This window comes from Mustela nigripes, chromosome 12 (assembly GCF_022355385.1).
Source record: "Mustela nigripes isolate SB6536 chromosome 12, MUSNIG.SB6536, whole genome shotgun sequence".
In the NCBI taxonomy this organism is placed as follows: Eukaryota; Metazoa; Chordata; class Mammalia; order Carnivora; family Mustelidae; genus Mustela; species Mustela nigripes.
Window position 1 is genome coordinate 59,887,488 of NC_081568.1, and position 14,142 is coordinate 59,901,629.

The window sequence follows — 14,142 nt, forward strand, 5'->3', positions numbered from 1 at the left end:
GAAAAATTCAAAATTTGGATTATATCAGTTAAAAATCTTAGACTACTTCAAAGGATACTGTCAAGAAAGTAAAAGTACAATCAGAAAATTGGAGGAAATATGTGCAAATTATATATCTGATAAGGGACTTGGATCTACAATGCATAAAGAACTCTCATAGCTCACTAGTTAAAAAAAAAAAAAAAAAACAGTTCAATTAAAAAATGAGCAGAGGAGGGTACCTGGTTGGATCAGTTGGTTAAGCAACTGCCTTTGGCTCAGGTCATGATCCTGGAGTCCCCAGATCAAGTCCCACATCAGGCTCCCAGCTCCATAGGGAGTCTGCTTCTCCCTCTGATCTCCCCTCTCATGCTCTCTCTCACTGTCTCTATCTCAAATAAATAAATAAAATCTTAAAAAAAAATATGAGCAGAGGAAGGGTGCCTGGCTGGCTCAGCTAAGTATCCAGCTCTTCGTTTTGGCTCAGGTCCCAATCTCAGGGTTGTTTTATTGATCGCCACATTGGGCTGCACACTCAGTGCAGGGTCTGCTTGAGATTCTTTCTCCCTTTTCCCTCCCGCTCAGCCTGTGTCCTTGCTTATGCACTCTCTCTCTCATATAAATAAATAAAATCTTAAAATGAGCAAAGGATTTAAATAGGCCTTTCTCCAAAGAAGATATGTAAGTGGCCAGTAAGCATATGTGAGGATGGTCAACACCATTAGTCATCAGGGAGGGACATGTCATAATTGTAAGATACCACTTTATACTCACTAGGGTGGGTGTAATAAAAAAGACATAATAAAAATGCTGACAAGGATTTGGACCTTCATTTATTGCTGGTGGGAATGAGAAGTGGTATAGCTGCTTTGGAAAGTTTGGAAAGTTTGGCCATTCCTTAAAATGTTTTAAAAATCTAGCTATCACATGACCCAGTGATTCCAATTCTAGATATATCCAAGAGAAATTAAAACATATCCACATAAAAACAGCACAGGTATTCATAACAGTATTGTTTTAAGTTTATATTTAAATTCTGGTTAATTAATATACAGTATATTAGTTTCAGGTGTACAATATATTGGTTGAACAGTTCCCTATATAGCACCTGGTGCTCATCACAAGTGCACTTCTTAATCCCCATTGCCTATTTAACTCTTTCCCCCACCCACCACCCCTTTGGTAACCATCAGTTTGTTCTCTATACCTAAGAGTCTGTTTCTTGATTTGCCTCTCCTTTCCTCCCCCCTTTGCTTATTTGTTTCTTAAATTCCACATATGAGTGAAATCATGGTACTTGTCTGACTTATTTCATTTAGCATTCATCTAGCTCCATCCATGTCATTGCAAATGGCAAGATTTCATTCTTTTTTTATGGCTGAGTAATATTCCATCATATCTATCTATCTATACACACACACATATATATATATTCAGATAGATACCTATCTTATCTGAATACCATGTCTTCTTATCTATTCATCAGTAAGTAGATACCTGGGCTGTTTCTGTAAGTAGCAGCATTATTTTTAAAGCCAAAATGTAGAAACAATCCAAATGCCCATTGCTGATGAATAGATAAATAAAATGTGGTATGTCCAACAATGGAATATTTTTTAGTATAGTTGACACACAGTGTTCCATTAGTTTCAGGTATATAGCATAGTCATTCAACTTCTCTATACCTTATGGTATCCTCATAAGTGTAGTTACCATCTGTCACTGTACAATACTATTATAGGTCATTGACTATAATCCCTGTACTGTCCCTTTTATTCCCATTCGTACCATATTCATAGCATAACTGGAAGCTTGTATTTCCCTCTCCCCTTCACTCATTTTGCCCATTCCCCCAACCCCTTCCCCTCTGGCAACCATCGGTTCAATGGAATGTTGTTGTTTTGTTTTGTTTTGTTTTTTGCTATAAGAAATGGAAGTGCCAGTATAAACCACAACAGGGATATTTTTAAACACATTATGCTAAGTGAAAGAAGACAGTTACAAAGATACATGTTAAATGATTTTATTCAGATGAAATGTCCAGAATGGGAAAAATCTGAAGAGACATGAGGTAGATTAATAGTTGCTTAGGGCTAGGGGTGGGGTTAAGGGGTATGGGGTGGAATTTCTTTGGGGATAGATTGAAATGTTCTAAAATTAGGTCTTGGTGGTGGTTGTACAGTCCTGTGGATTTATTTAAAAAACATTGAGTCGTATACTGTAAGTGTGTGGATTGTATGGCAAGTGAATTATATTTCAGTAAAATTGTTAAAAAAAGAAAGTGATTGGTTCATGTGTTGGAGAGTCCCAGTAGAACAAAGGATTGTTGAAGTTGGCAGATTCATCTTTGTACATATTGAAATTACTGCTGATTATGATAGAAATACTATTGGAAAGGGTGATGGCAAGCCTGGAACTAACATCTTCAGAAAATAAGGGAAAATAACCCGAAGGAGAGTAGATTATTGCAACAGGAAAAGTAGTATAATTTGATGACATAATGTAAAGCTGAGTGCTTTTATGATGGAGAGGGAGTATTTAGAAGTGGAAATAAGGAACATCAAAAAGACCTACCTCCATGTTGGAAGCCTGAGATAAAGAGGTGTGGAAGAGAAATCCCTTGAGAGGACCTACAGAGGAAGTAGGGTCATCAGGGGATAGTGTATGTTCTTAATAGACTTTTATATTAATCACAAAACAATTTTGAGATATATAGGTAAATTTCTTAACACCTTCAGTTTTCTACATTGGGCTTTTTGTTCTGTTACTTTTCTTTTTATAATTATATGGATCTTGAAGCATGAGTTTGTTTTATGAATTCTATTATTACTCGATCAAATTAGTGTTTTTGTTCTCCTATTGAATCTGTTTCACATTGTTAATGTCCAAGATTGCATAGTTGGTCTGTTCTGATTTATTCATTTGTTTTATGATAGAATAGGGGATATGGATACTTGCCAAGTTGTGTTTCTAACTTATAGGAAGTTTGTTACCTCAATAGGCTGATGCCTCTCTAAAAGTCAGAGGGAGTTGATAAGTTGTAATGATTGCTAGTATTCACAGGAATATAGGAAGAATGTGGTCTTTTTCTGGAGGTATTTGTCTAAGTCTTCCAAGTCTTCCAAGAAGCACGGACAGCCTCTTTTATGACTGTTCCAATCAATACCTTGTGAAAAATACTTTAGTTCACTTGAGAAGTTTTCTCAATACAGAAATGTAATTGATTTTGGTATTACAAAATAAGCTGGTCATCTTTGAAAAATCAGTCTCTAAGAATAGCACAAAATTTCTTTTTAACAAGATAATTGGTATGTTAATTATTCATAAAGGTCTCAAAAATTTTGGAGAATCTGATACATAGATCAATGAGTCTAGAGATGTAAAATAACATGTTTAAACAGAAATCACTCAGTAAATAACTCCATTTCTGAGCCACTCACTTTTTGCTGCCCCAAAATAAAATTTTTGAAAACTGTACATTCCATGTGTACCACTATTGTAAAGTTATTTAATCCCTTGCTAATATTGTCTGTAAAGTTGATTTGGTCATCAGACTATGTTATTTGAATGGTGATGGTCTTGGATTTTAAGAAGTTATGCATAAAATACAAAGGCAATAAATTTATTACCATCTATTATGATTTAAGTGGAAATAATATTAAAAGTGATCAGACTGGTGTGATCATGACACTGACCATTCAGAAAAGATGCTGCTCATTGTATCATATTAGTACTCAACCAATTAAGGCCTGGATCTAGACATTACGTTTGGTGTTTTGTTACCAAATTTAATTTTAATCTGAAGTCTTCACAGTAGATCTTATTTTCTCTATTTTTCAAATGAAAACTCTAAGATGTAAAGAGGTAAGTCACTTAGGCAAGATCATGTAATATGTTGTTTGAGCTAGGATTTGAATAGTTTTTTTCTGGCTCTAAAGTCTGTCATTTTTTTTTTTTTCTTAAAGATTTACAAGACAGAGATCATAAATAGGCAGAGAGGCAGGCAGAGAGATAGGAGGAAGCAGGCTCCATGCTGAGTAGAGAGCCCGAAGTGGGGCTCAATCCCAGGATCTGGGATCATGACCTGAGCGAAGGCAGAGGCTTTAACTCACTGAGCCACCCAGGCATCATTTTTATGTTTAAACTGCCTTCCTAACATCCACTCTCTTTCAGGGGCTGAGTTCACAGTTTACCACTTGTTTGGAAGAATAGGTCGTTTTTGCCAATTTTAGAATTTTCTGCAAAATAAGCATTGTTTCTATTAATACTTCCTAAACATTTTTTTTTCTTGTTCTATATTAGGACGTCTTGCATGGTTGGTGTACTTAGTTGGGACAGTTGTTGGAGGGAGGTTAACATATACCAGTACAGATGAACATGATGCTATGGATGGAGAATTATCCTGCCGGTAAGTAATGGCCATAAAATTTACAGAAATTTACATAGTGAAGAAATGTAGTTATCAAACTGGTGTTATGAGCTAAAACATTTTCTATCTGGCCTTTTGAAGAAAGTATTATTTTTTTCTTATTGGTGAGAAAACCAAGGTTAGAGGTTAACTGATTTGTAGAAGTCAAATCTCTGGTAAGTGTTGTAGTCAAATATATTTTAAACTTGTATTCAAATAGTGTGATGAAGATTTAAGTTGCTTTTTATTTCTTAGGACCTGATAAAGCAGGCAGAATTGCTTTGTATTGGGTGGTGGCAAAATTAGGGTGACATACATCTGGTCAAAAAGCAGTGGATAGCCAGTTACCCAATACAAGCTTTGTTGATGATTGTTGGCTAGAATTTTTACCTCATGACCATAGTCTTAGTAAGAAGCAATGAATTACTTGCCTTAACACTGAGGAAAATTCCTACCTATGAATAATACATGTGAGTTGGTTTTCTTAATATTTTAATTTATTTGTAATATCATTTTTCTTTATAAGAAGGTAATACATGTTTTAATTGAACACTTAACTATTTGAAATAAAAAGAAAAGTTCATATATTATTTTGGAGATAACTATTTCTGTCATTTTGCTTAATACCTTCATGTCTTTAATTAATGCTTGAAGGTGTATGTACATTATATGTGTCTTTTTTAACATTTTTTGAACAAAAATTATATTCAACTATATTACTAAACTAAAATGGAGATAATAATGCCTAATTCATTTTGGGCTATTATAAGGGTTAAATAAGTTAATATTTTTAAGATGCTTAGAACAATGCCTGGCAAATAATAAGCACTATATTACCAAATACCGCCGCCCCCAAACACTTCTTTTTTTAAAAAAATCAAGCATAATATTGTGAACATTATACCTAGACATTAAATATTCTAAGCTGTACTATAATTTAAATATATCCCAGTTTTTGGAATTTCGGGTTGTTTCTCAATTTTTCTATATTGTAAACTGCTTTGAGGTGAATATTCTTTTAGTTATATCTTTATATAGGTCAAAATAATTTCATTAGAGTTAATTCCTAAAGGCTACATAGTTGGTTGAATGGTCTGCAGCATTTTAAAGAGTTTTTTAGTACTTATTACCAAAAGACCTTCTGGAAGAGTTGTACCAGTTTATTTTCTGAACTCAAAGGCTCTGAGACCGTTTTTTTCTGCAGTTGAAGCTAGAAGCTAGCTGAAGCTAGATAATAGAATTCTTTTCCCTGCCAGTTTATAGATAACAAATGTCTTGTTTTGATTTCTGTTGCTTTGGTTACAAGTGGTTTCAAACATTCTTTTCCATCCCTATTCTTCGCAATCGTATTTTCTTTTTGTGGTTTTTAAACATATGTAGATTGTATCATTTAGCGGCTTTTGTTTTGTGATTATCTTTCCTCATTTATCTATAAGATCTCAGTGTATTTTCAAAGATCTTAATATTTAGTATTCATTTTGAAAATGTCTTCTCCATGTTTTTAGTTTGTTTCAGAAATTTCTCTTGTCACAGATCTGTACCCCTAGGGCTAATAATACATTATATTAATAAAAAAAATAAAAAATTAAAAAAAGAAATTTCTCTTGTAATGGATTTAAATATTTATATATTGAGATCTGTGAATTTTTCCCCTCATATTTTCCCCTTTCTTCAAACTTAGAAGGTTGTTCCACACCCAGATACTAAAAATTTTCACCTAGATTTTCTCCTAGTTGTTTTATGGTTTCAGCTTTTTATACTTAATTTTTAGTACTTGACATTTGTTTTATATACTTTTCCCGAAGTTCTCATAGTATTAACCAATTAATGCGAGCCCTACCCTTTACAGACTTGAAATGCTACTTCTATCTTTACACAAAATTCTTAGGTCTTTTTTAAGCCTTTCATTCTTTTCCATTCATCTTAGAAGTCTGTTTTCCTCCTTGTAGAATAGAATATAATGGAAATAATTCATTATTGAGGCTATGGTCATGAAGTGAAAAACCTGTCCATGATCAAAAACAAAGCTTGTATTGGGTAACTGACTATCCATTGCTTTTTTTTTTTTTTTAAAGATTTTATTTTTTTGAGAGAGAGAGAGAGATACAGAGTGAGAGAGAGCATGAGAGGGGTGGTCAGAGGGAGAAGCAGACTCCCCATGGAGCTGGGAGCCTGATGCGGGACTCGATCCCAGGACTCCAGGATCATGACCTGAGCCAAAGGCAGTCGCTTAACCAACTGAGCAACCCAGCTGCCCTCCATTGCTTTTGACCACATGTATGCCACCCAAATTTTGCCACCACCCAATATACACCACTATCACCCTACCAAGGTCCTTAAAATTATTAGACCTAGTTCTGGCATTTTCCTTCCTTACTATTTCTAAATATATCCCTGAGTATTTAATAAATTTGTTACCATTCTGAATAGAAATTTTTCTCTTCATTCCTTACTCTTTTTAACCTTTAAACTAGCACTTGCTTTAGTGAAACTTGAGTCTGAATGGAGCATAAATATTTTTAGCTTTCCTAAGATTTATTTCTAATATCAAATAACTTTAAAATATGAAGAGGGTATTAGGATGTTTTGGTTAATTTTAAACAGTGGATAATTTGCTTCTGTGCCATCTTTTAATATTACATAATTAGTAAAGTGAAAAGTAAGTATACTTTTTGCTGTAATTAGTTTGATTTTTAAGTTTTCATCATCAAGTAGAGAAATACCCACTGGCATTATTTTCCTGAGAAATATATAACAGGAAATAAACAAAAGCAGGTGTATATTTGCTAAGAAAATAAACAAAAGCAGGTGTATATTTGCCAAGTTCAAAATTTTAATTTTTTCTTGAAGCAACAAACACATTTAACTTTAAATACGATTTGATTTGTGTTTTAGCCATTGCCTAGAAAAACAAAGTGTTAGGTGAATTCTGTGGTCTAAGGCTTTATTGACGGGGAGAATGGGGCATTTTCAAGGAAGGAACAGGAAGAGTAAGAGAGTAAGAGAAGACAAATATAGTCCGTGCTCTCAACTCACATATTTCATTTTTGCAAATTGTGTACTTGCTAGAATTTATTTACTCATGGTGCTACTGCAGTCATTTTTGGATATGTGCTTGGTGATGAAAAATTTGAGTTGCCTGAAACCCACTTTCCTGGGTGAGGCTGAACGGATGCTGTCTGTACCTTCTTGTTTCAAACTCTCATGCTGTAAATAAGTGTCCTTTTCGTTGTCTGTTTAATGCCCTTTATCTCACATTTTTGTGCTTTTTATTGGTGGTTTTGCTTTTTACACTGGTCCCTGATACAGTTCTATAGAGTTCCTAGGCACACACACACAAAAAAAACTGTGAAGTACCTTACAGAGAAAATATATATGTTAGGTAAGCCTTGTTCAGGCACAAATTATTGTGTTGTTGGCCAAGAGTTCAGTGTTAGTGAATCAACAATATATTAAGTAAGATGTCTTTAAAGAGAAACACACATAAAGTTATGTGTTGATTGACTGATGAAAACATTGTAGCCAGAGTTCCACAGGCACCATAACCCTGTGTCTCCTCTGGGAATGCAGTGGCTCAGTATTCATTAACTCACTTTGCTTAATGTCTTTAATAGAATATAACCACCATGAATAATGAGATTCAAGTATATAAGGTAGTATATTACACACCTGGTTGCTCATTATTATAGGAGTTTTCCCTAGAGGCCACATGGAACCACTGTGCTTGAAAACAGCCCATGGTGGTAGCAGGAAGACAGGGGAATAGGGGCAAGCCATTTTTCTGTTTGCTTATTTCTATGTCCCATTTCTTATTCGTTTCCTTATTTCTGTGTTCCATTTCATATTAAAGTCTACTCCTGGGGTGTTTTAACTTTTTCATACTTCATAACTGCATTGCCTGGCCTCTTTGAGGTGCCATTGGGGAAGCTAGAGCTTCTGTTGGTCCTACTGAATTGGGAGGTAGGGCTGAAGCTGTCATAGACCTCTCTTCTCCCCTGGGTGAGGATTTACAACTGCAGAAGTATGTACATTTTTACTGGAGCTACAAGGCAAGTAGTTGAGGCCAGGGGTGGGATGAGAGGTAGTGAATAGGTTGGTGTGTATGTAAACAGGAGTAAGCAGATTCAACGTGGGGCATAGAAAAAACATAAATATGTGTTTTAAAATACTGAGATTTTAGATTGAATAAGAATGATTTTATTTATTTATTTGACAGATTTTATTTATTTATCTGACAGACAGAGATCATAGGTAGGCAGAGAGGCAGGCAGAAGGAAAGAGGAGGAAGCAGGCTCCCTGCTGAGCAGAGTTCCCGATGTGGGGCTCCATCCCAGGACCCTGGGATCATGACCTGAGGTGAAGGCAGAGGCTTTAACCCACTGAGCCACCCAGGCGCCCCAATAAGAATGATGTTTTATGTAGAATTTTAAAATATCAATTTCCTATGAAGAAGTTCCAAGTAACTGAATACTGTTGCCTTCTATGTGTTGTTATATGATACCTTTCTAACTCCTGGGAGAGCGCTACCAATTGGAAGATCGTGAAGCTTCTGCCAAAAACCTGCATGCTATTTTATCAAGAAAAGGTTAATATTCATAAAAGCTCCCTATATTGTGATCATTTTAATTAAAACATGTTACTTTAAAATATTTAAATATGCTTCTTTAACTTAGCAAATTGTGCTCAGACCATGCAATTCCAATTAAGTAAAGATAATTTTATAGTCCTTCCGGTTTCATTCATCATTACTAGAATGTAAACCTCTTGAGAATTTACCCAGAGATTTTGTTTTATTCATCCTGTATCCTCTCAGTTTGCTCGTGCCAGTAGAGCGGCTGCTTCTGTTAGAGGCTTATTTCTCTCAGTTATGCCACCCTCCATCTCTCCTTGTTTCTCTGACCTGTTCATCTCCCCGTTATCCTTGCAGCATTCATTGAAACCTTTGGCAGCTAGCTCAGAGTTTTGCTCTCTTCCCCAGACTCTGCTTTCCTGTGGATGACTTCAGTTTCTTTCCCATGAAATCATGTTATTCTATTTTTCTCTATCCATAAGTTTCCAGTGGTTTCCTGTCACATTTGAAACAAGTGCCAGGGTCCTTGTCATGGCTCAGAGCCAGCGTCGTTGTCATGGCTCAGAGCTCCCTGCGCGTCCTGTGCTACCTGACTTCATTTCCTACCCCTTCTCATACAGCTCAACCACACTGGCCTCCTTGCTCTTCTTTGAGCGTTACCAAGTATGTTCTCACTTTAGGACCTCTGCACTTCTGCTAGGAATGCTTTCCTCTAGATATTTATACAGAACTCCTTCACTTCAGTCAGGGGTGTGCCCAGCTGTCTCTTCCTGCCCTGACTTCCCAATCCAAAATAACATCCTTTTCCCAGTTTATTTTTTCATAATACTTATTACCTCTTGATGTTAATTTGTTCATTCCAGTAGAGTAAGGGCAGGAATAAGTTTTATCTGCTTTGTTCACTGCTGTATTTTTATCTCATTTGCCTGACAAAACCTTAACCTTAAAGGAATTCAGAGTTTTCTCTGATTTGCTGAGTGATAATAAAAGAAATTGTACACCACTGTATATAGGTACCATTTGTCAATGAAGAAACCATTTTTTACCCCAGCTGAGCCTTCAGCATTGCTCAGTGATTGTCTGTTGTTTTAGTAATTCTTGTCTTCTGAATTCCAAATTATGTTGAACTGTTTCACTTGCAAGTTGTGTTCCACCTGTGTCTTCAGTTCAGTGGCTAAAATTAAACTCCTCTCTTCCCTTTCCTCCCAGTCCTGACTCTCTTCTCTGTCTCGTCACCATCCACTCAGTTGTCTAAGCCTGCATCCCAGGAGTTATCCTTATCTTTTCCTTTTTCCTCTCTCTAACATCCGTGTAGCCTTCATTTCCAAATCCTCTCATTTCCACCTTCTAGTTAGGCCAGGTAGTCCAGTTGTTTCTGTCTCCCCTGCCATTTTAGCTCTTACCGTCTTTCACTTGGGTTCATGCTACGGTTTTATATGGATGCCTTGCTTCCTTCCTGGCTTTCTGAAGTACAGATCTCATTATGTCAGTGCTTTGCTCACACTCTGCAATGCTTTCCATTGCTATTGGGTTTAAAATCAACGTGGCTCATCGGGTTCTTCATGATCTGGCTCCCGCATGTCTCATTAGCCTCATTTTCTGATGTTGGTTGTTTTATAGCCACATTTCACTTTTTTCAGCTCTTAAATGAGCCATGCATTTTCTTCCCTTTTTTACACAGGCTTTCCCCTTTCTCTGGACAAACTCTTTATTTGCCCTGTTCTATCCTAGAATATTATGAATTCTTTACTGATTTCTTTGTTTATTATAGCACTTGTCATTCTTTATTTTAATTGCTTGTTTTATTTTATGTCTTTTGCTGTACAGACTCTAGCTATCTGGAGGACTAGGAATGTCTATATTTTGTTCACTGTTATACTCTGGACTTGCAATGCACACCTGCCATTAGTAGGCCTTCAGATATTCATTGACTGAATGAATACTTATTTATTTGGATAGGTAGGGGAGTATAAACAACCGAGTACCCAAAATTCACTTCTTTGAATTTGAAATGGTGTGCTTATATTGGACCAAAATGATTTAATGTTATATTTGTCTTTTTTATTCCCTCCGTGCTCTTTACCAAAAATAATTTAACATAAAGAGAAAAATAAATGTAGGGCAATGAATGGTAGCTGAAAGTGAATATATAATATATGCAATACAAGCTCTGGCCTTAATTACTTTTCAGGGTGGCCGCAAATCTTTGACGGGCACCATGGCAGAGACTACTAGCTGCAGTGTCTCTTCTTCCCTTCTTCTGAAGTAGTAGAGTACCTCATTATTTTGCCAGGCATGTGGCCACCTGAATAAAGTCTGGATTTACTAGACTCTCTTGCAGCTAGGTGTGGTTAAGTGATTGTATTCTAGGCAGACAAATGTGAACAGATGTGCTATATGCAAGACGAGTGGACATAATGGGTGGAGCTGAAGTAGCCATTGTCCACCAGAGAGTGATTGTTTGAATGGAGGCAAGTTAACAACAAGACAAAAGGCACCCTAGTCTCTGATTCAGTGGGAAGCACTAGCTTGTCCAGGAGCACTGTCTTGGATATTTGCCTGAGAAAGAAATAAATATCCATATTGTTTAAGCCATGATTACTTGGATGTTAGACTTTGGCAACTGAACTTCCTGTGCAACTACCAAAAGATCTTTGACAAATGCATACTGTACCCTGCTGGGAATTCTTTCCTGCTTTCCTGCTGGGATGGCATTTCCTCTTAGGCAAATGCAAATCACCAGCTCAACTTGAGTTGTAAAGGCATCCCAACAAAGTGTCTTCTGGTTTCACATCTTCCTATGATTTTGGAATGTATGCTATAAAAAAGGAAAAAAAAAATTAAAGGAGCGAGTACGTAGAATCCACAAAGTGCTAGAGTAGGAAAAGGAAAGTCCAACTCCGTGAATAATTAGAAAAAAAAAAAAGATATACCTGTTCAAGTCATGTGAAAAATCACCTGGATCTAGGCATAGTTTGATGCGTATATCTATTTATTTAACTAAAAATTACTCCAGCAATCTGCTAATTCAGAAATATCCAGACTAAAAGTCAGCTTTGTCACTCTCAAAATTACAGAACAGACATATCTTCTTAGGGGAAAACAAAAAACAAAAAACAAAAACATCCCAGCAACTTGGCTACAGTAATCTAATTCTTAAATTTGTTCATCAGTCAATTTCCCTTCATAAATTTTAATGTATTAAGGATACGTGGCAAATGAATGTTACTTTTAAATAATATAAATATAGGAAATCATAGCCATAAAATGGTTTTCAACATGTTATTTCATAATACTTTGGCAACAGATCCCAACCTTTTTTTCTTTTTTTTCTCCATTATTAAAGATTATTTATTTATTTGAGAGAGAGAGAGAGAGTGCAAGGAAGAGCAGAGGAGGAAGGAGAGGGATAAGTAGATCTCCCTCTGAGTGCACAGCCTGACTCAGGGCTCAATCCCAAGATTGGACCTGAGCCAAAACCAAGAGTTAGATGCTTAATTGACTCAGCCACCCAGGCGCCCCATAAGTCCCAACTTTTTTAAGAGAAGTTTATATGTTATAACCTAGACAATCTGTAGAATTCTTTGGAAGTAGGGAAGAGGGCAATAGTTGTATTTCCTTGAAATATGAACTTACATTCAAAATGAGATGCTCAGAGTTTGAGATAGTCTTTAATTTACATCCATTAAAAATAATGTTTTGGAAAAATACTAAATAATTTGAAAAACATTGATCAAGGTATATTTATTGAGACTGATCACTGGAATACAATGTAAGGTCTGCTAAAGGAACATGAATACATAAATGAACTGAGGGTATATGATAAGGGATATAGTTGAAATGGTGAGCAAAAGATAGATTATATAAGAAGGAAATGACGTTGAAGCACCTGGCTAAAATGGGGAAAATGGTAAAAAATGTTGATCCGTATCTCACAAAATGTGTACAAGATAAGCTCAAATATGTGAGGGAGGTAAATGTAAAAACAAAACAAAACAAACCCCCTCAGATTTAGTGAAGACCTTGTTAGTATGCAAAATCCATTTAAAAAATTGATGAAGGGACGCCTGGGTGGCTCAGTCAGTTGAGCATCTGCCTGCCTTCTGCTCAGGTCATGATCTCAGAGTCCTGGGATCAAGTCCTACATTGGCCTCCTTGCTCTGTGGGGAGCCTGCTTCTCCCTCTGTCTGCTCTACCTGTTGCTCCCCCTGTTTGTGCTCTGTCTTTTTGACAAATAAATAAATTAAATTTTCAAAAATTAAATAAGTAAAAATTTGTTGAAAGGAGTATGGGTGGCTCATTTGGTTAAGTGTTGAACTCTTGGTTTTGATTAAGGTCATAATCTCATGGGGGGTGGCTTCGAGCCCCAAGTCTGGCTTTGTACTTAGTGTGGAGTCTGCTTGAAGATTTTTTCCCTCTGCCAGCCCCCCCAACTCATGCATTCTCTCTAAATAAACAAATAAATCTTTAAAAAAATGAATGAAAATTTCGTATAGCAAAAACTTCTCCACAGCATTAAAAACACCATAATCAGGGGCGCCTGGGTAGCACAGTGGATTAAGCCTCTGCCTTTGGCTCAGGTCATGATCTCAGGGTCCTGGGATCCAGCCCCACATCAAGCTCTCTGCTCAGCGAGGAGCCTGCTTCCTCCTCTCTGCCTGTCTCTCTGCCTACTTGTGATCTCTCTGTTGAATAAATAAATAAAATCTTTAAAAAAACCAACAACATCATAAAGTCAAGAGACAACACTGAGAAAAAATTTTATAGCTGAATCAAAGACAAAGAACTCAGTTTTCTAATATATAAAGAATTCATAGAAATAAAAAATAAAGTGACAGCCCAGTAGGAAGAATTGGCAAAGAATATGGACAAATAGGTCACAAGCAAGGACATACACATGGCTTAAAAACATAGAAAAATTTTAACCTCACATACGGGAGAGAAATATAAAATAAAATTACACTGAGATGCCATTTTTCAGATTTCAGTGCATATTTTAGAGTGTCATGTCATCTGAACTATCTGACTGTATATAGACACTTACAGACTGGAGATAGGAATATAAATTGTTTCAATTTCTATGGAGAACAATTTATTAAAAGGATCAACATTTTAAAAATTTATATTCTTTAAACTAGTAGTTTTACTTTTAGAAGTGTATGTTTTAATATACATGTGTGAAATG

At 36.0% G+C, this 14,142-nt stretch overlaps 1 protein-coding gene across 3 annotated transcripts in view; it reads left to right on the top strand.

Annotated features, from left to right (window-relative positions):
* Positions 1-14,142, top strand: part of RANBP17 (RAN binding protein 17) — a 315,430-nt gene that overhangs the window by 61,442 nt on the left and 239,846 nt on the right. For all 3 annotated transcript variants that reach the window (XR_009407432.1, XM_059417349.1, XM_059417350.1), the window contains one exon: positions 4,282-4,387. Coding sequence is in view for 2 of the 3 variants with exons in the window: in XM_059417349.1 (XP_059273332.1) it covers positions 4,282-4,387 (106 nt within the window). In the remaining variant the exon portion in view is untranslated. The remainder of the gene's footprint in view (positions 1-4,281; positions 4,388-14,142) is intronic.